We start from the raw sequence: 25,452 nt of genomic DNA, 5'->3' as shown, positions 1-25,452 counted from the left end.
AAGCACATTACAGGCTGTGAGAGGTCTCTAACCAGCTCAGCATCATCATCATCATCATCATCTTCACCATCATCATCATGGCGGAGCAAGGCGAACCTCCGGCTCCTGGTCCTGTCCAGCACCAGCAGCACCACCAGCACCACAATCCGCAACAACCGGTGCCGCCGACGACGACGAGCTGGCCAATTACCAGAGATTCGTACGAGCTGCAGGAAGTCATAGGTTAGTGAGAGAAGTCTGGGTGAATTAATGATGAATAATGATGGTCTGTGTTGTCATTGTAATATCCGGGCCTACCGGCTTTTTCATAATGCAACGAACAGCGGTCTGTCTAGTGGCGATGCTTTGCTATGCGGATGTTAGGTTTATACACTGATGAGGAGGGCACGTTTTACGGTTGTTCTGCTCTAAAAAACTACATAATATATATTATATCTGTGTGTTTCCTCCGACGTATCACGTGTTGGCACAAATGTCACTCACAGTCACCGCACCACCAGTGCGGAAATGTCACATTCCTTTAAGTAGGTTTTAAATGTTCCTTATTTTATGGCACGTGTCCAGTTCATGTAAAGCGTATGATGTATGCTCCGTAGTACGACGGTGTCACGACAGAAGAAAAGGACTGATCTACAAGCTAACAAAACGCGTCGCGTTGGAACTTCGAAGAGCTTGTAGATCTTTATTTTTTGGGGCAATTAAGCGACATGCTCGTGAGTCGTGCAATATAAAGGCTATAGCCTATAAATTAAAGATTAAGCAATTCTTAAATCACGGACGCAGAGATCATCATTGGTACTGACAGAGAGCAGAAACTTGTAGGTGCACCAACAACTTCTTAGGCAAGAATGATAATGTCAATTAAATTCCATCTCACTGTAATAAAACTTAGTTACGCTTATACGTTTGAATAACTTCATAGTCAATGAATGACCACTATCACCATCACAATTATAGCCTATAGGCTACTGTAATTTGACCAATTTTGCCACATCTGCATATGGTTGACTAATTTGGAAGTCATGTAGTTTTAAAGGTCAAATTAATAGTTCACTTTAACTGCCCAGTGATCATACCACCTCCTCTGCTCATTTGTATGTCGTACAATGTAGTCATTTGTATGACTTACAGTACTATGCAAATAATTAGCTGCTAATATACTAATATCTTAAACAGTAATGTATGACTTATTACTTTAAAAAAGTAATATAGTTGCACTACTTATTACTCTCTGCCTTGAAAAGTAACTAGTTACTTATTGATTTACTTATTACTTTTTTTTCTTCGCCCCCAGTAATTGCATTTTTGCAAATTGCAAATATTTGTCCCCAAAAGTCTTACTTTGCATTTCCAACATTAGCAGTCCCCCTCCCCCTATTCTGAAAAGTGTACTGTATAGTGTACACTGACCACACCTTCTTCCCTATGCACAACTTGCAGCGGACAATAATGTTCATCTCGTCTTTATCGCAGACATACTCAAAATAATGCGAATACTTCGTAGTGAATGAAATGCTTTGCGGTGCCGGTGTCTCCTCCACCGCCTCCATGTTCACTTTGTTTACTTCTCTTGCAGTTTAACAACACGAGTCACACACTAGTTTGTTGTTCCGCGTTCTGGACAGTTTAAGGCCCGTCCTTCTGCATCCGATACTTAACACATACGTACAGACAAGTGCGCATCGCTTCCGTATCCGCTCTAGAGTCTAGATCTAGAGCGGATCAGCAGCCTGCAAAGCAACTCGACCCCAACCCAGTCTACCATTATAAATAAACACTCAAACCCACAGTTCCACCAAGGCTCGTGAAAATAGTAACATGTTACTTTTGAAAAAAAGTTAATGTAATATTATTACTCAAAATGTGAAAGTAACTAGTTACGTTACTAGTTACTGGGAAAAAAGTAATAATATTACTGAAAGTAATATATTACTTTAGTTCCTTGACAACACTGTATATAGCCTACTGTATATGTATGTACTTGGCCACGATCAATATGTGTGGATGTGCATAAAGCTAAAGCTTTATCAGTGCTGATGATGAACAACATGCACACACTGCCACTTGTTACTGACTATGTGACTAGTAATTAGTGAGTACCCTGCTCTGTGCAATACAGGAGTCAATTCTCCTCTGCTCTCTACTTCTCCTTATCTGTCACCAGCAGTTGGTAAGCTATGTGCACTGTCTCACAGCCCCTAATGAGAACTTCACTGCCACTTGTGTGTGACCTGGTTTTGAAATAACCACCTTGAAATAACCCAACAAGCCAACCCCTTAAAACGACAAAGGAAGCAAGCAAGCACATAAAAATGACTACTGTACTTCATTCATTCTCAGACCTTTTCTTTTCAACTCCCGGTTTATTATGCCTTAGGGCTACGCACAGACCCCCATAACTCTGAGAGTGTACAAATAGAATAGTTCCATTTTGTACACTCTCGGAGTTCCCAATCATTTATCTGGGGACCCCCTGCCTGGAGAACGACTGCTGTACTTAATAACACTGTAATTTGTCTAGTAGGACATTCTTATGTTAGGCATTGGTGAATATTAAAAAAAATAAAGACAATAAAAATAAAGAAATAATGCAAATCAGAAACAAGAATAGCTAGATGTAAGATGAACTAGCAATGCATTCTTGAAAGCATCAAAGGAAGCAATTGACCTAAGCGACAAGTAAGTGAATGTCACAACAATATCCCAAAAACCACTTGTAGACTGCTAACTACAATACTTGTGTGTATAATCTCCTCTGTTGTGACTGTAATTGCAGGCAGTGGGGCCACAGCTGTGGTTCAGGCCGCCCTATGCACCCCGAGACAGGAGCGTGTAGCCATAAAGAGAATCAACCTGGAAAAATGCCAGACCAGCATGGATGAGCTATTGGTTAGTACAACAATAAATAAGGGCTATTTTTTCAGCCTGTGTCCACAGAGCGTTTCTGTCCCTCCCTAACGCTCCCCCTGGTAGAGCTGTTTTTCTTTTGATGTGCTTTGTTATTTTTACTATTCTGTGTGAGTGCAACAAAGTTGCAAATTTTACATCCACATTATCCTCCAGGGTTCATTTTAATATAAATTGTTTGGTAATGTACAATACGTGTGCACAGTTCGGTCCCTTTGCTTGCTTACCTCCATGACAAACAAAGAACCTACTGTATAGATATGGCATACCTTTTCTCATATTATGTCTTTGTCTCTCCCTCTGTCTATGTCTCATGATAGAAAGAAATTCAAGCAATGAGCCAGTGCAGCCACCCAAATGTCGTCACCTACTACACCTCATTCGTGGTGAAGGATGAACTCTGGTTAGTCATGAAGCTTCTAAGTGGTGGTAAGCTTCAGCTGCCAAGATACAGTACATGCAGTAAATAGACTAAAAAATACCTATCATTGCCCGACTGTTAGTGTGTGAAGTACAGTTAATATGGTGAGATATTACAATTTAGATACCTCTGTTGTACATGCTCTTATTCGTGAAAGCAGAGTTTGTGCTTTGACCTTTAACAGTTTTGGTCATGTGATCTGGTAGATCAGTGGTTCAACCCTTTTCATATCAAGGCCCATTAATTATTCTGCATTTGAGAGTGTACTCTCTCAAAAGTTGAAGATCTAAAACGGTCCATTTGGTTACCAACTCTGCATCATTTAGCTGGGCTCCACCTGGAACCCCCTCAAGGACTACTGGTGGTCCATGGACCACTGGTTGAAAATCACTGCGATAGATCGTTGACATAGAACTTTGTCAAGATCAAGAAATGTAACTGGCTTAGAGGCACACCAGGCATGAAATAAGGTGTACATTTTAATATTATTGAACATTGTATTTCTTTTGTTGTTACTCCAATTCATGAGGAATAGTCAATAGTTCAGCTAAGCCAGATTGCCAGCTATCTCAAGTAACTCCTTGTCATGATCTGCTGTGTCCTTGCAAAGGTTAACGCTGTAAGGTTATCCAATTTCAGGATCAATAACCTTCATGTTATCTCATTTTAACTTGCCTTAAATTATTTATTCTTGCATATGTTTAAAATCAATATGCTAACACGATTAAACATTTGAAATGTAATTACTGAAGGACAAACCCGTTTTTTGATGAATGATGGGGCCCTGCAACAGAACCCTGAAATGAATCATGTGATCATGGCTATTCTCTTAAAGAACAGCTGTAGTGTTAAAGAACTACCTTATCTGTACTATTGCTTATAGAACAGAAAGCTATTATAATACATTTTAATGATGTGCATAACAATGCAAATAATCATGAATGAACAATTAATGGATTACTTGAGCCAGGAGTAAACATCACAATGTATTTAATTATTTTTAGGATCTATGCTGGATATAATAAAGCACACAAGCAAAGAAGAGCACAAACATGGGGTGTTAGATGAGCCTATCATTGCCACCATATTAAAAGAAGTCTTAGCGGCCCTGGACTACCTGCATAAAAATGGACAAATTCACAGGTAACTTGTCTTGCAGTAAAATTATGTTTAAATGAGTTGAGTAACATTTTGAAAGTATGTTCAATAACCTACATACAAGTGTGTTTATTGACCACCATTACAGCTGCTGTATTGTGTTAAATATTGTGTTAAATTCCTGGACTTCAATGTCATAGAAAGCTTGGCCTACACACAGCCAGGCCTACAACAGATAGTGTAAAGTGTACCCTTATGGGTCCAAGTTTACGCATTTGGAGATGCTTTAACATTCTGCATTTTACTGTGTGAATCAGTATTCATCCCTTGGGCAGTATCCCATAATGGCAATGGATTGAGAAACTCATTTAAACACACATGTAGTGATCAATGGTGCTCTAGTTAGTCTAGTACATATTGACTGTGTGTGACTGTATTTTCTGTGGTTGGTTGACCTTAGGGATGTAAAGGCCGGAAACATTCTGCTGGGTGAAGATGGATCTGTTCAGATAGCAGGTGTGTTCCTATTTCTTATTCTAACTTTGTTCTATTTGTGCATTCTTATTTCATTTGTATTTGTATGCAAACTTTGAAGGAAGCTTACAAGAATGTCACTGCTTGCAACATTGCTACATCTGTATTGTACTTTCATGGGACAAGAAACACCCTGAACTTGAATACAAAAGGGAACAAAAATGCAAATCAATTCATAGACCCTTTACGAGAAATAATCACTTATCTAACTCACAATGTCATCAGATTAGGTTAGCTTGGATCTTGGCCCATGAATTGAGTATTGTTGCATTAATAACACATTAACACATTCATTCATTAAAACATTATTAAAGAGCCTTTAAATGACTTTAATTCATATAAACGGCATGGCTGTGTTTGCTTTGTTGCTTTGCTGAATCCATTGTCAACTTTATTTATTGTAGTCGAGTAACTGACACAGTCGCAGACCAATGCCATCCAGCCCACAAATGGGAATGTCCAGTCAGAAATTCAAATGGTAAACATAATGCAGCTACTGTATGTACTGTATGGCGTATGCGAGCATACTCAAAACTCTTCTAGTCATTTCATACCGGGTGCTTGGTCTAGAAAAGTTATTTTACAGTCAGAGGGGGTTACCTCTTCTCACGGAAATGTCCTTCAGGTACGTTTATTAAATGGGCACATCGCTACCGGTGCCAATTTAATAAAGGTACCTGAAGGACATTTTTGGGAGTGCTGTAATCCCCCTGGCAGTTTATTAGTTTCTTGCTGTACAATATACTGTGTTATTTCCTAAACTGTTATGAAACAGCGGATGTCTTGTGTCAACTGCACATATAACAAATACACAATTTATGCATTGCTTTTGGCATCTAATGAACCTAAATGCGGCTGTACGTGTTTAATTCAAAAGTGACCATACAACAACACACACTTACTTCATATTTCATCCTGTAAAACAATACAAAATAGTTGTGTTATGTTTTTTTTAATTCCTAAGATTTTGGAGTAAGTTCTTTTCTATCCACGGGCGGAGATATGACCAGAAACAAAGTGAGAAAGACATTTGTAGGAACACCGTGCTGGATGGCTCCAGAGGTCATGGAGCAGGTGAGTCTAAAGCCTGAGTGGCATCACAGCACGATTCATTGCAAGCTTTTACATCTGCTTTCACAACTGACTAAATATATGTAGATAGAGGTAGATACAGACTCATATCTCAGATTATAACTAGTCTAATACTATTTTACAAATTGTGTGTGTGTGTGTGTGTGTGTGTGTGTGTGTGTGTGTGTGTGTGTGTGTGTGTGTGTGTGTGTGTGTGTGTGTGTGTGTGTGTGTGTGTGTATACTATATTTGGACAATTATGTTGAGAAACAGAACCCTTGTTGCCCCTTGAGAATTTTGATTTAAGAAACGCTTATGGTTTGTGATTTGTCAAGATACATTGTTGTAACATATACGTACTCACTCAATAAAAATAATTATGAAAAACAAATATTTTACAAATAGTTGGGTGTAATGCAATGCCCACAGGTACGAGGCTATGACTTCAAAGCAGACATCTGGAGCTTTGGAATTACCGCCATAGAGTTAGCAACAGGGTCTGCACCATACCACCGATACCCACCTATGAAAGTGAGTGTTCCCAACAGTATTATTATCAGTAACCTACTTAGCAAAAGCTCCAAAATACCATTCAACCAACTCCATTTTGGGATATTTGCTGGTCATCATAGCATGGCCGTAACCATTTCATCCTGTCTCTGCAGGTCTTAATGCTTACCCTACAGAATGATCCACCCAGCCTAGAAACAGGTGTGGAGGACAAGGAAATGCTGAAGAAATATGGCAAATCCTTTAGGAAGCTAATAACGATGTGCCTTCAGAAGGAGCCAACCAAAAGGTTTGCTTGTACCAGACTGTGTGTCTTCTGTGTTTCATCTACGACTACGTTGCATTTGTAGAGGATATCACATAATGATGTTTTATCTGTGTCATCTGACAAAAACAAGTATTTTCTTTATGTCTATAGGCCTACAGCAGCAGAACTTTTGAAGTGTAAATTCTTCCAAAAAGCCAAGGTATGATCCTGTATTATCTGTAACTTGCTATGTCTCCTGTGCTTCATGTTTTGGCTGATTTTGCGTCACGTCACAATTTTGAATATTGGTGCATGCCTCAGGAATATACAGCATTATGAAGTCATAGCATTGTGCTACAGAATACATGTAAAAACAGGATGAACACCCTCAGAACTTTTGTCAGATTTGTATTGAGATGATGGCCCCTTGAGATGCAGCATCTCGTTTTAGAGGGGGTCCTATACATATAACTACAACATTACAGCAGTGCAAGTACACAGTACTAAAGACACATAGGTGCAACATGACATATAGTACAGATACACAAGACGTACACAATTACACATACAGGTACAGTTAGCTTGCTCCCCTTCTCCCACCCACACCCCCGGCCCCCGACTCATTTACATACTGCATGTAAATAATGGAGAAAACACTACTATTCCCTGTATCAAAGTTAGAAGTAAACATGTGTGAAAGCAGTATTAAAAGCAAGAACAGGTTGTTTGGAGATGTGAATACAAGGAAGTCCTGAAGCGGCCAAGAGAGGTAATTGATCTGAGATTCTGAGTGAAAGCGGAAGATTGTTCCAGTCAGATGGAGCTTTGTAGTGGAATGACCTCCCCTCCCCATGTTTGTTAGCAAGGTGTTGCTCCTAATATGTGATTGTGGAAATGCGGTTATATAAAGTAGTTATTAACACAAATAATGTCCTGCAACAGTTTAATGAAATCAAATCCTTCCAAAAATGTGTAATCCGATGATTAGGTGTTGTTCCTAATACGCATTTGTGGAAGTGGGGATATAATAAAACATTTTCTTAACACAAATAACAATACTGTAACAGACAAGATTAAGTCCTTCCAAAAATGTGTGATCTGAAAAGCCTACATAGTCCGGTCTGAAAATCAAGACTTTTCTGAGCTGCATTGCCTATTTATCTATTGCGAAAAGAACATTGGACCACAAATCTTTAGACATGGATATCAAGATAGGCTACAAAATGTTGCTATCTCTGAAAAATAACAACTTGTTATATACTCTGTTTTGTTTAGAATTTTATCTGATATGACTAGTGTTATTATTAAATACTGACAGTTTTGATCTGTGTTTGTTTTTTCTTTTGCAGAACAGAGAATATCTAATTGAAAAACTTTTGTGTCGCGCACCAAAGATTGCCCAGAGAGCCAAGAAGGTATGTGTAAACAAACGATCTCTGTAAAGTAAGTGCAGTATTGACTAAACACGAACAATTTAAGTCAGAGATCTGGGGACTGACTGGACCCCCCTCCAGTGCACTGCATTTACAGTCAACAGACGCTGGACGTAGTCCCTTTCTTCAAACACCGCAAACACCTCGTGTCCAAACTGTTGTGTGGATTGTCTGCAAATATGGGCTCCTGCTAGAAGCGTATCGTTCATGCAGAAAAGATGTATCTTCACTGCAGAAGTGAGTGGTTAGCGTTAAGCAACTGAGGTACACTTGACGGCACACATTTTTGCCTCATTTATACTTGGTTGTATGCCGTGCCAAGCACCGAAAATAGTCTAATCTACAAGCTCTACAAACACCATGTAGAGCTTGGAGATTTGCTATTTTCTGCAGTACAAGTATCAATCACTTTTACTGACTGCTGATTTCCAGTTGCAGATAACTACATAAGTGCACTTTTTAAGCAAGTCTGATATTGGCTCCCCATCACTCTCTGATGGGAAGCCCAGGGTATGGGAGATAGCAGCAGGAGCAGAGGGTCATGGCTGGGAGGCACTGTGGTCAGGGTGGAAATTCACTGACTCTGTCAGGGGCAAATGGAGGACATGGTGGATGGAGCATGTTAGCATGTAGGCCTATGACGTGAACATTACGCACAGACAGAGCAGGGTATCAATAAAGAGGGAGATGACTGGAGGCAGGAGCCATGGATTTGGGGCTGTCACTGGACAGCTTGTAACACGGGAAACCTGTGGACCCGTTAGACTTAGAGTGAACAGAAGTCATATACATTTGAGCCGGTAACAAGTTGTGAGCAAACATTTCGTGCACAGTTCAGTTCGGCAAGTCATAGACGGTGACGCATGCTGAGCATGAGGAAGCACCACCTATGCCCGTGCTCCGCAGCCGTGATACGTCACCGGCACTACCTGCGCGTTTTCAACCCAGCTCGCTCCGTGGTTTCCCTTTCCGTTATGCGATGGCCCGAGAATATACACGGACAGCGGACACACGGCATGACCCGGGGAGACAACAACACAACTGGCCCAGCACAGAAAACACACGGTTAGTGGGCACAGATAAAGTGTGTGTGTCTCACTCGGATCGCACTGCGACACAGGCGGGTCGAGCTTCTCGTGTTGTACAATGTTTAGTACATCATCCACCAACTCTCTAAGACACGTCAGACAAAATATAAAAATATATAAGAATTTTAATATGACAATTGTAACAATTATAAGTGGTGAAAGTCACTCACATTTTCGCCTTTTAAGAAAAAGTACTGTAGCAATACCACATTGTACAAGTAGTGTCACAGTAGTTTCACAATCATAATATTAGATTGTAAAATGGTTAATGCATTAATGGGTTCATCACTTTATTGTTGCAGCTGGTAAAGGTGGGGCTGATTTTAATTACTTGATTACTTCTGGGTAACTTAACCTATAATATTCTACCTATAACTTTACCAAATCAAATCAAACTTTATGTGTATAGCACATTTCCAACGACTAAGGTCGAACCAAAGTACTTCACAGAGCATAACATACAAACAGGCAAAAAAGAAAAAGAAGCTAAGAAGAAGCAAAATGAAGGAAAAACAAGAAGATAAAACAAACAAAGGTAGACTGTGAGGGCCGGGGTAATCTTACACATTGAAAGCGAGTGGGAAAGAAAGAGTCTTTAGTGAGGACTTGAAAACCGCCAACAATGACAGAGCAGAGCGAATTTGGAGCAGCAGGGCGTTCCAGTCCGGCCACACCGAAAGCTCTGTCTCCTTTGGGCCTGTACTGCGTATCAGGTAAAGCTCTGTCTCCTTTGGGCCTGTACTGCGTATCAGGCACAATCTCAATTTAGAGATGTCTGTCATCGGAATGTTATTATTAGCGTTTCTTTTAACTATATAACCACAGTTTTCGCCAGGGATGCCAGGTTAGCTTTTGCGAACAGAAACAAGTAACCGGGTCTATGAAAACAAGCCCAAAGCCCTGTGTGCTGCTTCCATAGTTGCCAAGTTAGCTTTTGCGAGAGAAACAAGCAACCAGTAAACATAATACAGTGGCTATTTGAAAATAACAGATCTACAAGCTCACAACGCTTCGGCACACACATGCCTGCGTGTGTGTTAGTTTGGCCGTTCCTAACCCCCAATGGGTAGTCCATACAAGCAACATAACTAATTAATTGTAGTTGAGTATAATGTGCAAAATGTGCATCTGAGTAATAATAGGTAGATGAGCATTAGGAAGCGCAGGGCCCTTGTACTTTTGGTTTTGTGCTAGTGTGACCTGTGGAGCCGTCCATATTACCAGCTCAGCAAATGCCTGCAAAGACGGGCCAGAAAAGAAAGAATGCTGTGTATCTGCCCCTGTCTTCTGCTGCCTCAGCCCAGTAACCCTGAATGGCCTTCACACCCCCTGGGGACCTGGTGTGTGAAATCCTTTTCAAAGGGTTATTCTGTCAACCTGGTGATCATTGTATTGGATGCTCAGGATGATGTAGAATCATTCTACTTTAAATAGAAGAGAAATAAATGCAATATTTTGCTACAGTACAACAGTGAACATACTGTTCTCTGAGTACTAAATTAAAATAATAATAATAATAATAAAATACCAATTAAAAAAATAGAGGGAAAAAAACCGCAGATTGTCAATATCAATATCTCAATATTTATTAATCCTTAAACTCATAGTAATAGAACGCTGAAGTCCTGACGTCAATCGCTCATCCCCTCGATTCCCCTGGTTCACGGAAGTAATTTCTCTATGGAGAATAACATCTTAAAATCGTTTCATATAAGCATTGTGGTCCAAAAATAAACAAGCTGTCTCTGTGTTATTGTCAGGGAGGTCTCTCTGTATCGTTTGCTACAGTCAGTCACTCATACAATCTGTTTCTAGCGAAAATGTAACTAATTCAGTAGCAGTAAATGTGAATGAGTTGTGGGAATGTGTACAGTACAGTATGTGTTGTTGAATGACCAGCAGAGGGCACTGCACAACTCCAAATAGAGCTCTCTCCACAAAGAATGGCAAGGCTGTGTTCAGCTAAGATTAGTTGTGTGCAGTATCTACAAACTAAAGGCAGTGGGCTGTTCTCATTGATTTGTTACAATAATGGAAAGATAGAAAACAGAATGACCGAGATTGAGTTTGCATTGGTTGTGCTGAAGACATGATGGTAGAATATTGATTGTGAGCAGCAGGGGCATTTTTTGAGGCCCAAACGCTTTATGTGGTGTATTTAATTATTTTAATACCTGGATAGCAGATACTTTTTACAGCACAAACACTGATACCAACAGTTAGCAATGTTGTTCACATGGGCCATTATATTGTTACACAAATTCTGTACAAACAGTGGTTTTCAACATGTGGATCGCCAAATTATTTTGGGAGGTCCCCAGATGATTAGCTTAATGTGCAACATTGTTTTCTGATTCAACAGTAAACAAACCAACATACTGTACAGTAGGTATACAGTGTATCTGCACATTTCTAAAGGGACAAGTAAAATATACCGATCTGCTGCAGCCTGTTGGGTTTTTAATTGATTTCCAATAAAAAAATAACAGCATATTTTTCCATTCCCGTGTTAATAGGGGTACAAAAGAGTTGAAAAATATCGCAATAATGTAAATGTCAATAAGGTACATTGTGAACAGATAAAAACTTAAAAATCTTATTTGCGAATAATTGTGTGTGTGTGTGTGTGTGTGTGTGTGTGTGTGTGGGCGCGTGTGTGTGTGTGTGTGTGTGTGTGCGCGCGTGCGCATGTGTGGAATTCATTCCTGTTTGTCTTGCTCTAGCAGCCTGAGCAGAATTGGGGGAGCCTGGGCTCGATGTCAGGTTTAGAGAAAGAACCTGACAGCACCGGGAGGGTAGTTTTCCTCTAATTTTAGCCCACGGCTAATAGCTGGGGCTTCTTTAGACGGACCCTGCGGCAGTAGCTTTCACTCTTCTGTCTGTGCTTTGTTTTCTGTTTGATAGTGCTGCCCACAATACCCCAACTCCAAACAACAAAGACTAGTCCTCCCCCCTGTTGCCCGCTTTAATAAACATTTAACAGACCTTACAAATACTTTGCAAATACTCATGGGCTGTACTAGTGATTCTGCCTGTACAGTAAGTGCATCTGCTTGAAGCCCTTACGCTGATACCAGTTATAATTTTGTATGTTAATGTCGGTGATTAACCCATTTAATTCAGGCTCAGTGTCCCCTTATGTTGCATCTCCTGATGGTCGTCATTCAAAGGTTTTCAATTGCATGAGTACCATGTTGTACCACCCATTGGGCCTGCTGTTATCATCCTTAGGTTAGGTACCATAATTCTTTCAGTGATGTTTGTTAGCATCTTTTCATGTCACCAATATGAAAGCAATTTTTGTTGCTTCATCACATGACAGTGCCAATCACTGAACATAATCGATGATCAGTTCCTTTTGGCAAGGAAGAGCTGATGAATATGAATTAGCCTTAATAGTGACATCCCTTCCAGTGCACGTGTCCTGGAACCGAATATATCTGGATGCCTTACTTTACATTTGTAGTTGTCCTGTTTGCGTGCAAAACATGACGGGACATACAGAGAGACATATGGGTACAGCATGATGCTCCATGAATGAATGGGCTATATGCACACACACCATTTTGGAAAGAACTTGGGCCCCTACTCTACTTCCTACACATGTTTTACCGATGATACTAATGAAGGCTCTGTTCCATACAGGTCAAACAGAGTCCGGGTGCTGCTGTGTATATGTTGCCTCACTGGAAACACTCTGCTACACCAGTGGGTCTCAAAGTGTCCTTGAGTGTGTTCCAAATGGCCCCGTACGGGGGTTCCATTTGTACACTCTCAGCGTTATGGGGGTCCTTGCACAAGTTGCACTAAATGGAACAGAGCCTTAATTAGTATCATCGGTAACACCTGTGAAGGAAGTAGGGAAGCGGCCCGGAGTTATTCTGTGTGCATATAGCCCATTGGGAATGGGAGACTCTCTTTGGCGGAACCTGGGAGTAGATGGTCGCTGAGGGGGCGCTTGTTTTGCAGGTTAGGGTTAAGGTCAGATTTAGGCATAGTTTTTGTGAGGTTAGGGTTAGATTTAGGCATAGTTTTTGTGAGGTTATATAACCCCGCCCTACTAGTAGTAGCCGGCGCTGTAAAACAAGCGTCCCATTAGGACCCATCGAAACCCAAGCTCTGCAAAAAAGAGACTCCCCATTGGGAATAGCCAATCTCTAGCACCTAACACTGTGTGTTGTCATTGATCAGGTAAGGAGAGTTCCAGGCTCCAGTGGCCACTTGCACAAGACGGAGGATGGAGACTGGGAGTGGAGCGATGATGAGCTGGATGAAGACAGTGAGCTGGGCAAGGCTGCGGTCAATCAGGGCAGGGTAGGTTAGGCTACACATTACGGGTCTATTTGGTTCCCTTTTTGTTCACTCTCTGAGTTAAATGAACAGATAATTTCCATTAACACTTGACGCGACTCAATATTTTACTGTGCATTCGCATGAACCTTTATGTCAAATTTGTTACGCAGGAGTGGAATGATAGTAACATTTGTTTTTAGTTTTGATTCACATTGTCTGTTACCATAATGAAACTATACATGATAGGCATTCAGCCTTGGAAGGAAGGTGCTGCTCATTAACTACTTGAAAAACATGGAAACATATTTTGGTCAATATAGGTGAAAATTGTATTTAAAAAGAACTAAAAAATGAATAAAACTTAAATAATAATACCAAATTTAGATTTTTGAGAAGCAGTCCACACAATGATTTGCAATGCAACGACTCACGAGTTGTAACTTGCAACCAATTGCAACCACTTGCTAGCCTGGTAAACCATACCATGAATTCACATTATCACGTGTCTACTGCAGACAGGTCTGGCACAAAAAGCTGGGTGGGCATTTTGCAGAAACCAAAAAGTGGAAGAACCAATCAGCATCTGTCAATCACAGGGCCCTGAGCGCAAACGCTGATTGGCTCTTCCACTTTTTGGTTTCAGCAAAACACCCACGCAGTGCTTGGTCTACAGAATAATAATAATGATAATAATAATATAGTCCCCACTCCTTGGGGTGTTTTTTTGTATATTCTATATGCACATACTGCATACATTATGTGCACACTGTATGCAGTATATGCACATACGTGAAATTCTTCCTCTGCATCTACCCATCCCACAGCAATTAGGGGTTAAGACTCTTGGTCACGGACACCCATCAACACATCACTGGCCTGGCCTGGAATCGAACATAACATAACTGATCCTCATTTCATTAGGAAATGAAAGTTTGCTAATGCAAACTTTGAAAAGTCACCAGTGTGAACCAGTCTGACATGGAGTTTGAAGTTGAATGGCCTTATGTAACATGGTTAAAATGAAAATGAAAAAATATCTAAATATTGACTCAAGCTACAGAAAAACGGTCTGGAGTGTACACAAAAAAGAGTAGATGTGAAAATGACCCCATAACTGTTTGAAAGTGAAATTTCCCTTTACGTTGTTATCCCATTATGACTGGGAAAGCCTATACGTTCCAACAGGAATTATATATTATTATTATTTTTTGGGGGGAAAAAATCTGAAAACATAGGATTTAGTAGGTCTAAATGAGTTAAATGTTGGATGTAATGAATAGAATGATCAATAGATTGTGTTGTTCTGTTTAGGTCCCTGTTGTACAGTACCTAAACAGTGAGACAGCAGATGGCTTCTTTCTGGCTTCTTACTGTAGGATGTCACAAGTCATTAGGTAGCTGTAATGGCTTTGAAGATAGTTGCAGCATGTGGAACATAGATCACAAAGTGCTTTGACAAACATCTCTAACCTGGACATATTCTACAGTAAACAATTATCTGATTATCTAATCTAACAAATAAGACATGTTTTTATGGCGTGGACCCGAAGGCACGAGCCATGTACAAGTACAGTATGTTTGAATGATTTTACAGTGTGTATGGCATACCGATTATAGATGGCTATACTACTGCATACACTTTATGCAGTAGTATAGCCATCTATACTCGGTTTGTTTGTCTCTCTGTGCCTGGAATTAATCTGTCAAACTGGGACTTATTGTAAATGAAGACAGGATTTTGATGTGTGGAAACAATAAATCAATTTACTGTTGTTGAAACTAGGGCAGTATTATGCGTGTCTTAAGTACCAGGTCTTATTACTTAACTTAAGACCTGGAGGCGTGATCAAGGCCATTTGGCCACTCAGAATAGCCAAATGGCATTGACCACGCCTCCAGGTCTTAAGTTAAGTCATAAGACCTGGTACTTTAGACACGCATAATACTGCCCAGAGTGTAACCTAATTGTGTTTGCTATTCCCCCAGTCACGAAGGGTCACAGATGAGACCGATGAGACCGATCAAGTAAGTCTGTTGTTTTCCAGTATAATGATAAATTACATTATAGAAAATATTAAATATTTTAAGTCTATAAAAAAAAGATTTTACATTAACGATGCGTATCTGCTGGTAGGCTAAGTTTAATTTATACTCCACACAAGGGTGTTGTTTGTCAAAATGAACACAGCTACAAGCTAATAACACATTGGGCAGTATTATGCGTGTCTTAAGTACCAGGTCTTATTACTTAACTTAAGACCTGGAGGCGTGATCAATTGCCATTTGGCTATTCTGAGTGTCCAAACAGCATTGACCACACCTCCAGGTCTTAAGTTAAGTCATAAGACCTGGTACTTAAGACACGCATAATACTGCCCAATGTGTTATTAGCTTGTAGCTGAGTGTCATACTACACAATTAAGCTTATGTGACTAACACATCACCTTGTATACAGTTAATTTGATAATATGACAGGAGTGCATCATTGGAAAAAGACACCTCAGAAGAAATTGCTTCAGTTTTGTGTCAACTCCCGTCTTTTGTAAATGCGAGATGGCTTGGAACTGACCATGGATGACCATGCAATGCCTCTAACGTTTTTCTTCTCCTTCTCCTTTTAGAATGAGGAGAACGTCAACAATGTCCCCATTGGAGGGCTTTCCATTCAGCGTCCCCAGGTGAACCACACAATAGCAGTGCTAATTTGTCACGATTCAATGACCTTGATGCTCACATCTTTTCCACATTTTCCCTTTTCTTGTTTGTTTGTGTGCGTGCACACGCGTGCGTGCGTGCGCGCGCGCGCGCGTGCGTGCGTGCGTGCGAACGTCAGTCTCCTGTAGAGACTCTCTCCGGCAGTAATAACTAATGGCTGCCTGGCTTTCCTAAAAGACTCACTGCCATTTTTCAAGGCTATATTGCCATTTTGAAAATGAGCCAAAGTAGTATTGGTGGACTGTACCCACTGTGTCTGACAGTGAAGGTGGCCAGAAAGGCTTGTCGCATTATTTTCCCGGTCAGGAACAGGGAAATCTTATGCCTGATTTACTGTTATTTAGTTGCGTGTGGGTTGTCGTGCACCACTAAAAGCTCACAATGTGTCGTGCTGTAATGCGTTGTGAGCTTGTGTAGATTAGCTACTTCATACATACAAAACATGCCCACATAGATTGTTTTGTGCTGTCATGTGACTGCTTGGCTACGTTTGATAATGAAACAGAGTCATGTGACAGAACATTTGGTGGAAGAAAACAAAGAAAGACGGAAGAAAACAAACGGATACTTGTATTGGGGGAAAAGCCCAATACAAGTACCAATACTTCACATAATATTCAAGTAAAAGTTAAAAGTATTGTGCATTGAACCACTCTTACAAGTAATCTAAAAAAAAAGTTACCCAAGTTAAGTACTGTACATGTAACATATTTACTGCCCGCCTCAAAAGATGAGGATTTCCCCACCAGAATAGTTAGTTGACAAATACCACAAAACAACTAAAATAATGAGTGTTGAAAACACAGCTCGACTATGCACACCTCTAGGTTGTCTTGTTTTTGTTTGTAAAATGAAAAAGGAGAAAAAAGCGAACTCAACTGGATGGCATATGCCACAACTATAACAAGGACAGTGGTGAATGATATAGTTCCAGTTGTAGTGCTTGACGTGGACAGCTCTTTACCTGATTGCACTCTTTCTGTCCTGCAGGGAGAACAGTTTGAGAAGGTTGCTGCATACACCATCCAAGGTGCTGTAAACATGGTCCTACGGCTAAGGTGAGAGTCAATCCCAACCTTTCATGTGTGCATGTGAATAATAATATAACTCAATAACGGATGGGTGGATTTTCATGACACTTAAGTTGGCGGTTGCTTTAGGCTGCCCTGAAGAAAGGATTTACCTTTTGGGTCAAAAAGGTTAAAGGTCCGTGTAAAAATGTCATTATGGGCCATTTCACCTGAAAAACCCAGTACAATTGTCATTCCGGTGTTCATTTTCATGGCCAGTCTGGCCCAATAGTGATTTGGGCCATGAGAGCTTTTGAAAATGTTTGCCTAATCGATTGATTATTAATTTAATCATTATTTTTATTTCAGCTGCCCCCCCCAGGTTGGCAGAAGAAGTGTAGCGCCCAGGATTACATTAGATGACACTGGGTGAACAAATGGGTTGCAAAATTGTGGGATAAAAAACAAAACATTACAGTTGATTACTTAAATGTACTGTTGCACCCCTCATATGTTCCCCTTAATAGGAGATTCCAATGTGATTTAATACTTAGCATGACAAGGTTTATTTGTATCTGTAGCTTGCCCTGTCAGTCTATCCTAACATAACAGTCCCTGTGTTCACTAAGACCTACAGTATACATACAGCCTGCTCTCAGACCCAGTGATCTTTAATGATTCGAAAGATGATCTGGCATGACTATGGATTCCTTGTTCCTCAGTTTGAGTCTTACACTCCATTGACTCTCCCTTGGCCTGAATGAGAAGTTACTGTTAACACATTCACAGCAACAAAGCCCTGCACATTTAAGCATATTCCATAAAAGATATTATGCCAAAGAGAGAGAGGCAGAGCGAGGAGAAAAAATCAGACCTGTCTGAACTGAGTGGTGCTGTACTGTACTTGTACTGTACTGTACTGTACTGTACTGTACTGTACTGTACTGTACTCATACTGTACTATTCTGTACTGTAATGTACTCGTATTGCACTATTCTGTACTGTACTGTAATGTATTCGTACTGTACTCCTACTGTACTTGTACTGTACAGTACTGTAATGTACTGTAGTCGTACTGTACTCATACTGGTACTGTACTCGTACTGTACTGTACTCGTACTGTACTGGTAGTGTACTGTATTCGTACTGTACTGCACTGCACTCGTACTGCACTCGTACTGTACTGCACGCGTATTGTACTATACTCGTACTGTACTCATACTGTACTCCACTTGTACTGTACTCGTACTGTACTCGTACTGCACTTGTACCGTTCTGTACTCGTACTCGTTCAGCTCCCTGATGAGTTGGGTGCGGAGCAGCCTCTGGCTCGATGAGATAACAGATGTTTGAATGACCCTCCCAGGCAGAATATGTGGAACACACACATTCTCAGAATTAAATGAATACATTACCACAGATGTTACTGTTTGTAACTGGGGCTTAGAATTGCTTTAACCCTGACATGTAACTTGACACAATTTAAATACTACTGGGTGATCAGATCTATATGTAGGTCTACAAATGTCTGTTTATTTAGATTGCTTGAATGGATTGTAAATATATATATACCGTATAAGAAATAATCGCATATGCTGGAAGTCTTGAATTAAATTATTATTAGTTAGGTATCTGGCCAGAGATGTTATGGCTTCAGACACTAATACACAGCATGTCCTTATAAATGGATTAAGGAGACATGTCATCAGACAAGATCAGTTTGTGTGATCTGAGCTGAAACACTTAGGGCTCCATTTTTGTCTCATCTTTCTAAAGCCACTATTTGGGGATTTAGGAGTGGGGAAAGGGTGTTCCCCCACTAAAGTTGGTATTTTGGTTACCTGTCTAAATCCCTTAAACACCTCCGTTACCCGTTATATTATGCATAGGTGTGGTTTGGGCGTTACAATAATTAAACCACATTTAACCAATCACCAGTCTTGGCTTTAAGAGATCCCTTTAAGAGATCCCTTAACCGTTGCCCGTTAGTGCTATATTATATATAGCCGCTGCCCTGAAGTCTAACTGCTGCAAAAAATATAGCGGGTGACGCGGGACGAAAATACCATTAAGGTACAGAGAAAGCTCCTATATTCGTAATTTTCGGGCATCGGCTGAATTGCGGGCCGCGCTGCGGGTAAAGGCTGCGACAAAATTGGAGCTCTTAGGGCTCCAATTTTTCACTCTCCTATTCTCACTCTCCTATTCTCCTATTTCACTCTCCTATTCCTTCAGGAGTGTATTTTCCATATGGGTTCCTCTTCAGGATGCCTCCATCCCGGGGTTGCCTGTGTAATGAGAAACACTATTAGCACAGAGTCTGGACAAGTGGAAATGTGAGGGGATGTGTGTGTTTGTGGAGACCTACCGCCAGATTGCCACGTCAGTGCTCCCTCCGTGAGTCAGTGGAGAATGAGGCGGAGCGCTCATCTGTGCCCTCCCTTTCAAACGTTACGCGCGCAGCGCGGCTGTTGCGTAATTGCTCTGATTGAGGAGGAAGATGGGTAGATACTTGTGGTCAATCACGTGACCCAGGGCGGGTCGCTGTCTTCTGGGATGTGCTCAGCCTCTGATGCTCCACTGACTCTCGTTGGGGTGGCGCTCTGACGGCCCGCTGTCATGCGACATCCCACAATACATGCATACATGCATACATACATACATACATACATACTGTACATACTGTACATACATACATACATACACACATTGCTGCGTATAGGAGTGGCTAGCACCACTCAAAAAATATAGAAATAAGAATTCTAGATTTTTTTGTCTTTTTAACTCAACGAGTGGCTAAGATTTAGCTGAGCCCGGTCAACTCCAGCAGAGAACTGACGGGCTTGTTGGTGAAATCTGTTTTGACGTGCTTTCTATAGAAGTACGACGTAGATGTATTAGCGATGGGATTTCTATGCAGTGGCGAATTGTAACCGACTGCCAACACTTACATTACATTTGATACAGTAGCAAGATACTGTTTTATGCAGACCGGATCACATTAGTAACATTTCACAGCCTTTGACTGTGCTCAAAACTAGCTTGGAAGATGTTTTGGTAAATCCAATTCAACCAGTTCATGTACAACGGTAGAATTATTTACTTGCAAACCCAACACCAACCATGATTTGTTGCACTATATCAGAGAGTACCCTGTTTGTGTGCAAATGAATCATCAGATTTTACAGTACCTGTCACACCAATCAAACTGCATCCATGTGATCAAGAGATATCATGGTGATGACTTAGAACTCTATACTACTATACTACTCTACTGGGAAATATGTTGGCATACTGCCATGTTTAAGATTTGTTGCTGCCTGGCATGCATGGAATGTTTTGACCCAGCGAACTTTCTGTCTGAGGGCAGACATACGGTATTGTAGGAGTTAGTGGCATTATTGAAAGCCACAATTTTGGTCAATGGATTCTAGGTGTTTGAATTAATTGCAAGATTAGGGGGCAGGTTGTAAGACCTGTCGTTGAAAACTGAAGAACAGGAATTCTTTGGTATAATTTAAAAGGTGCCTGTTATTACAAGATGTTCCATAGACTGACTATAGGATTCAAGTAAATGTATGTAATTATATGTGTGCTTGATATAATGCAGTTTTTTTGGAAGAGAGACTGCATTCCTTTTGAGTATTACTATTATTCAATGGCAGTGTTTCCATAGTTTGGAGATCAAAGCCATTCGTATTAGCCAATGAGAGAATGAGACTGCGTACGATACAGACAGGTACAGTACTGTACAATAAGTACATGTATTTTAATAGATGTTATTTAGTTCAGTCAAGGTATTTAAATACTAGCCCTTAGAGAATCCAATTTGGACCATATTCCTGACTTTTCAGTAAAACCGAAGTTTGGTTCTAGTCCAACATTATAAAAGCATCTTCTGGAACGCTGTTATGATTTTACCTAACAGCGTAGAATCAGTAATGAGGATTATCTCTTGCTCTTTTTTAACAAATGTTGTGTTGAGCTTGTTGAGCCTTTTCAGCTGTCATTCCACTGAGTGGACTGATATCAGGAGTAACTACAGTAAGTGAATTCAGATTGTTGGAAAGTTAATCACTTAAGCCTGATTTATACGGCACTTTGTCATATGACGTATCACACAGAACAAATAGCCGCTCTACAAGCTCAGCATGTAAAGTGTGCAATGTGTTATAAATACAAAGATCAACAGCCAAAACATTTTTGGCCTATAATGACATGCCCAAAATAGGGACACCAGCTTAAAAGTGGTTTCGCAAAACAGGGGCGGCTTCATCCGGCATGGTATCATATGGAGGTGGAGTGGCCACTTGGGAATTGGAAAGTTCTTTGGTTCGATCCCCAATTCCCCATCTCCTCCTGGCTCAGTGTCAAAGTGTCCTTGAGAAAGATACTTAACCGCTAATCGCTCCTGATGAGTACAGTAGGTTGGTGCCATCATCTGCCATGCATGGTTTCCTGTGCCATGCGTGTGTGAATGTGAATTTAATGAACGATACATTATAATGTAGTATAAATTAGGCTTGAAGGAGTTAAACAATATCAATTAATACGATAAATATATGTGTCTTGTATTTAAAAAATAGTAATACAAAATAACTATTCTGTTTCTCCTCCGGTGCCATATGTGAAAATTAGCAAGATAAAAATAGAATGTTAAAACCAGCAGAATAGACCTGCAGATGTTGTCATGATGGCATCAGATCTCATAACTTTAGAATGGTGAAATTGGTATGATGAAGCCAGTGGATGAACAGGTAAATTCAGAAATAACATGAATGCTTCCCTAACCTGGCCTAGTTATTAAATGCTGGTTTGTGAAATTAAAGAAAAGTTAGTATTTAGCAAGTGACACTGCAGCTCCTAAAAGATCTTGCTGTGCAAAACAGTTGTCCATAGGGTGGCAGTGTCCCTTTCTGGTGCACAGAGCAGTGCAACATTTTGTACTGATGGTGAGCCAAATGGAGCTCATATCATTGATAAAGAAGTCAGAGTTTAAATGCAATAATGTTCTGTTTTCTGTGTGGAAGCTTGACATCTGCTTTAATTTACAATGGGGAAAACGGATTGCCTCAACTCTATCAGCATGCGCTCAGTCATGTGTAAATTTCTTGTCAAGATTGGAGGACTGAGGGGCTTTCTATTTTCTCATCGAACATACAGTGGATTCTCCCCCAGACTTGTATTGATTGTGTTTGCTGGAGTGTGTAGAGAAATTGCTTTCTCGTCATTGTGATATAGAATTTAGAAGGCACCTGTGTGTTTTCTGTACAGTGGGCCATCTGTTTGTTTGGCCTTGAGTCCTTGACCTCAAATTGGGCTGAATGTGCTCAGAAAGATCTACAGCCTGCTTACCTAAACATAGCGATCAGTCCTACTGTCAACAGACCATAATGCTTTGTACTGACAAACATCACTTGGTGTCCCGTGGGGAACCACTGATGAATGGTGACATTTTGTAATGCACTGCTGTGCAGATTTCTCCTACCCTTTCTGGATTTGCACATTCAGTATGTAACAGTGCAATCCTGAAGTGACACATTTGCATTTGCAAACACTTCACCCTCCAAAGAATTGGGGTAAGCTTCCAATTGACCGTTGCATCGGGCAATATGGGCATACAGAGTCATCCCATATGCTTTTTGAGCTAAGAGTTCAGCCAAGGTGTAGACTTAGCTTTTCTCTGATGGAATGATAACATTATGATCCCCCCACGAGAAGGGAAACATGATGACACGTTTGGAGGAGTGGTATGAAGTCCTATAATCCTCAAATTAATAACACCCAGGTTTCATGTGGTATCTGGCTTTACAACCCAGATACCTTGCATAGCTTCACCAAGACCACCATTCCAATTACACCTGTTAAACATCCCGGTTTAAATCGGACACCACTGATGGCGATCCCTAAACCTAACCTTTGAATAACAGGCCTTATCCTAAAGCCGTAATGCTCCAACACTGTACGATCATCTGATGGCTGTTGATCTCTGGGGAGGACTACAGTGTAATGCTACATGTATGCTCTGTTGTTGTATGGCAGTGTTGCAGACCTTAAATAGCAGATTGGCTATTCTCGGCGCTTGACGCATAAATCAGGCTTAAAAACCTGGGTGTCATTATTCTGGGGTGATAATAGCGGATCTCCAAGCTCACAACATTTCGCATTGCAACAGTTGCCCAAAGAAAAACGTCTACTCCAAATTTTCCAAATCAGCCTCATGGTAGTTCTATAACCTTTAGGCCCACAACACTTTTTAGTATTAGTACTACTAAGTCATGTGATCAAGATGTATCCGTCCGATTTTTCATATCCAATTCTGATTGGCTATGACATTTGCGGGCAACCCAACCTGGTGGAGACATGTGCTTCGAGGAGCACACGTTTATGGTTAAAACGACATATTTATAGTTATAGTACTTGGTGTGGAATGCTCTTTACTGTCTCTGTATGGCGTCACTAACAAACCATTTACAGATGTGGTGGGGGTTTTTTTAACTTATGGGACTGATCTCATCTGAAATTGGGGTCACGGGTGAGAGGGATGACTTAGATATTAACTGATTTATCCTGCTTGCGTTCAAACTTAAATGAATCACCCCAGTTCCCCTGGCTACCATTCGTAAATAGTGTTTTTGTACACAATTACAGTAGCTACTGCATTCAGTTAAGTTGAACACACAACTATTATGTAAAGGAACCTATTTGAAATAGTTATCCAGGAGAAACAGCTGAGCAGATATTTCCTTTATACTACTGCACTGCTCATCATTTCGATATTATATAACTATTGAGGCATAATGTTTACAAGTTTCCTGGTGGTTCTAGTTAGCCTCTGAATCGTATTATTATTATTATTTTTTTAAATCTGTTTTCAGCAAGCAACATAGCCACACGATGAAGTGTACAAATTAGGCTTTTAGAATAAGGCTATTCATAATCCAGCTGTATATTGCTTGCCGCAGGGATTGCAGGATTATATAAAGTCATTCATACTTCATTAAAGATTTATGAAGGTCAAAGCCTTGCTTTTTCTGTTACAGTAGGCAGATTTTACACACTATCATAAAGGCTTTCAAACAGACCAGTTTAATGCCCATAATTTTCCCATGATAGCTCCCTGACATAACCAATTACCTACTTTGAGGCGCTCAGTACTGTAGGGTGATTTATGTTTGTATACAGGTATATCAAATTTATATTCCAAGGCTGTGGATTGTTGTCACACGACACATTTTGTTAAAGAACAACTTCAACCATTTTCAACCTATCTTCATATAATTGGTCCTCATTCATTCTTATTACAATATGGCACCATTTTTGTCTATCCCCTCTGTGCCTCAGACAGTTGGACAGTTAGACAGTTCAGAAACCTGCCTACCAGTGGAAGCCATTGTTCTTATGTTAAAACAATATATACAATAAAATCTTGTTTGAAAAACAACGATGAGGTCACTGGTTTCTGAACTGTCCACAGCCCTCCTCTGACACAGGTTTAATATTATCATGAGCATTAGTGAGGACCAATTATATGAAGGTACTGTAGGCTGACAATGGGTGAAGTCGTCCTTCAACTTCAAAGGACAACAGTGTCACACACATCCTTTTGTTTTGCATGTGGGACCTGTGTGTGTGTGTGTGTGTGTGTGTGTGTGTGTGTGTGTGTGTGTGTGTGTGTGTGTGTGTGTGTGCGTGTGCGTGTGTGTGTGTGTGTGTTCAGCTCAAGACCATTTGTGTTAAATGTGTGGCAGGTCAGCTGGGACATTTCACCTCCTCATCACTCTTCTTACGCAGAGTGGTTAGATCACATGGCGGCGCTGCGTGTCTGTCTGCACATGTAGCCATGATCCCCTGCTTCCCCAACCCCCTGCCGTGTGGCAACATCACGTATAGCAGTGATCCTCAAGCGTTTTAATTTATTTCAAGGAGTTTGATATGCATTGGCCCACAGACCCTCATGTGATACTTAAATCTCAATCTACAAGTAAGGGTCCATTTGGCCCCTGGGGGTCTCTGGAACCCACATGGAGAACCAGGCAGTGACTTACTGTATTAGCCTGGCTTTGGACATACTAATAACGTGGATTCACTCACACTTCCTCCCCCCAGTACCGGGGAGGAAGTG

General features: G+C 40.6%; 1 protein-coding gene across 1 annotated transcript in view; it reads left to right on the top strand.

Moving 5' to 3' along the window:
- Nucleotides 1-77: 77 nt before the first annotated feature.
- The window catches only part of stk39 (serine threonine kinase 39), a gene marked incomplete at its 5' end in the record, with an annotated part of 38,666 nt that continues 13,291 nt past the window's right edge, over nt 78-25,452 (top strand). Inside the window, 14 exons of the mRNA XM_079517698.1 lie at nt 78-222; nt 2,777-2,889; nt 3,228-3,336; nt 4,333-4,471; nt 4,887-4,942; nt 5,925-6,034; nt 6,461-6,562; nt 6,697-6,830; nt 6,960-7,008; nt 8,138-8,203; nt 13,501-13,623; nt 15,589-15,627; nt 16,224-16,280; nt 17,308-17,375. Of these exons, the coding sequence (XP_079373824.1) occupies nt 78-222; nt 2,777-2,889; nt 3,228-3,336; nt 4,333-4,471; nt 4,887-4,942; nt 5,925-6,034; nt 6,461-6,562; nt 6,697-6,830; nt 6,960-7,008; nt 8,138-8,203; nt 13,501-13,623; nt 15,589-15,627; nt 16,224-16,280; nt 17,308-17,375 (1,310 nt within the window). The remainder of the gene's footprint in view (nt 223-2,776; nt 2,890-3,227; nt 3,337-4,332; nt 4,472-4,886; nt 4,943-5,924; nt 6,035-6,460; nt 6,563-6,696; nt 6,831-6,959; nt 7,009-8,137; nt 8,204-13,500; nt 13,624-15,588; nt 15,628-16,223; nt 16,281-17,307; nt 17,376-25,452) is intronic.

This window comes from Electrona antarctica, assembly GCF_951216825.1.
Source record: "Electrona antarctica genome assembly, chromosome: 13".
Classification (NCBI taxonomy): Eukaryota; Metazoa; Chordata; class Actinopteri; order Myctophiformes; family Myctophidae; genus Electrona; species Electrona antarctica.
Note: the sequence above shows the minus strand (reverse complement) of the source record. Positions and strands in the feature narration are given on the sequence as shown.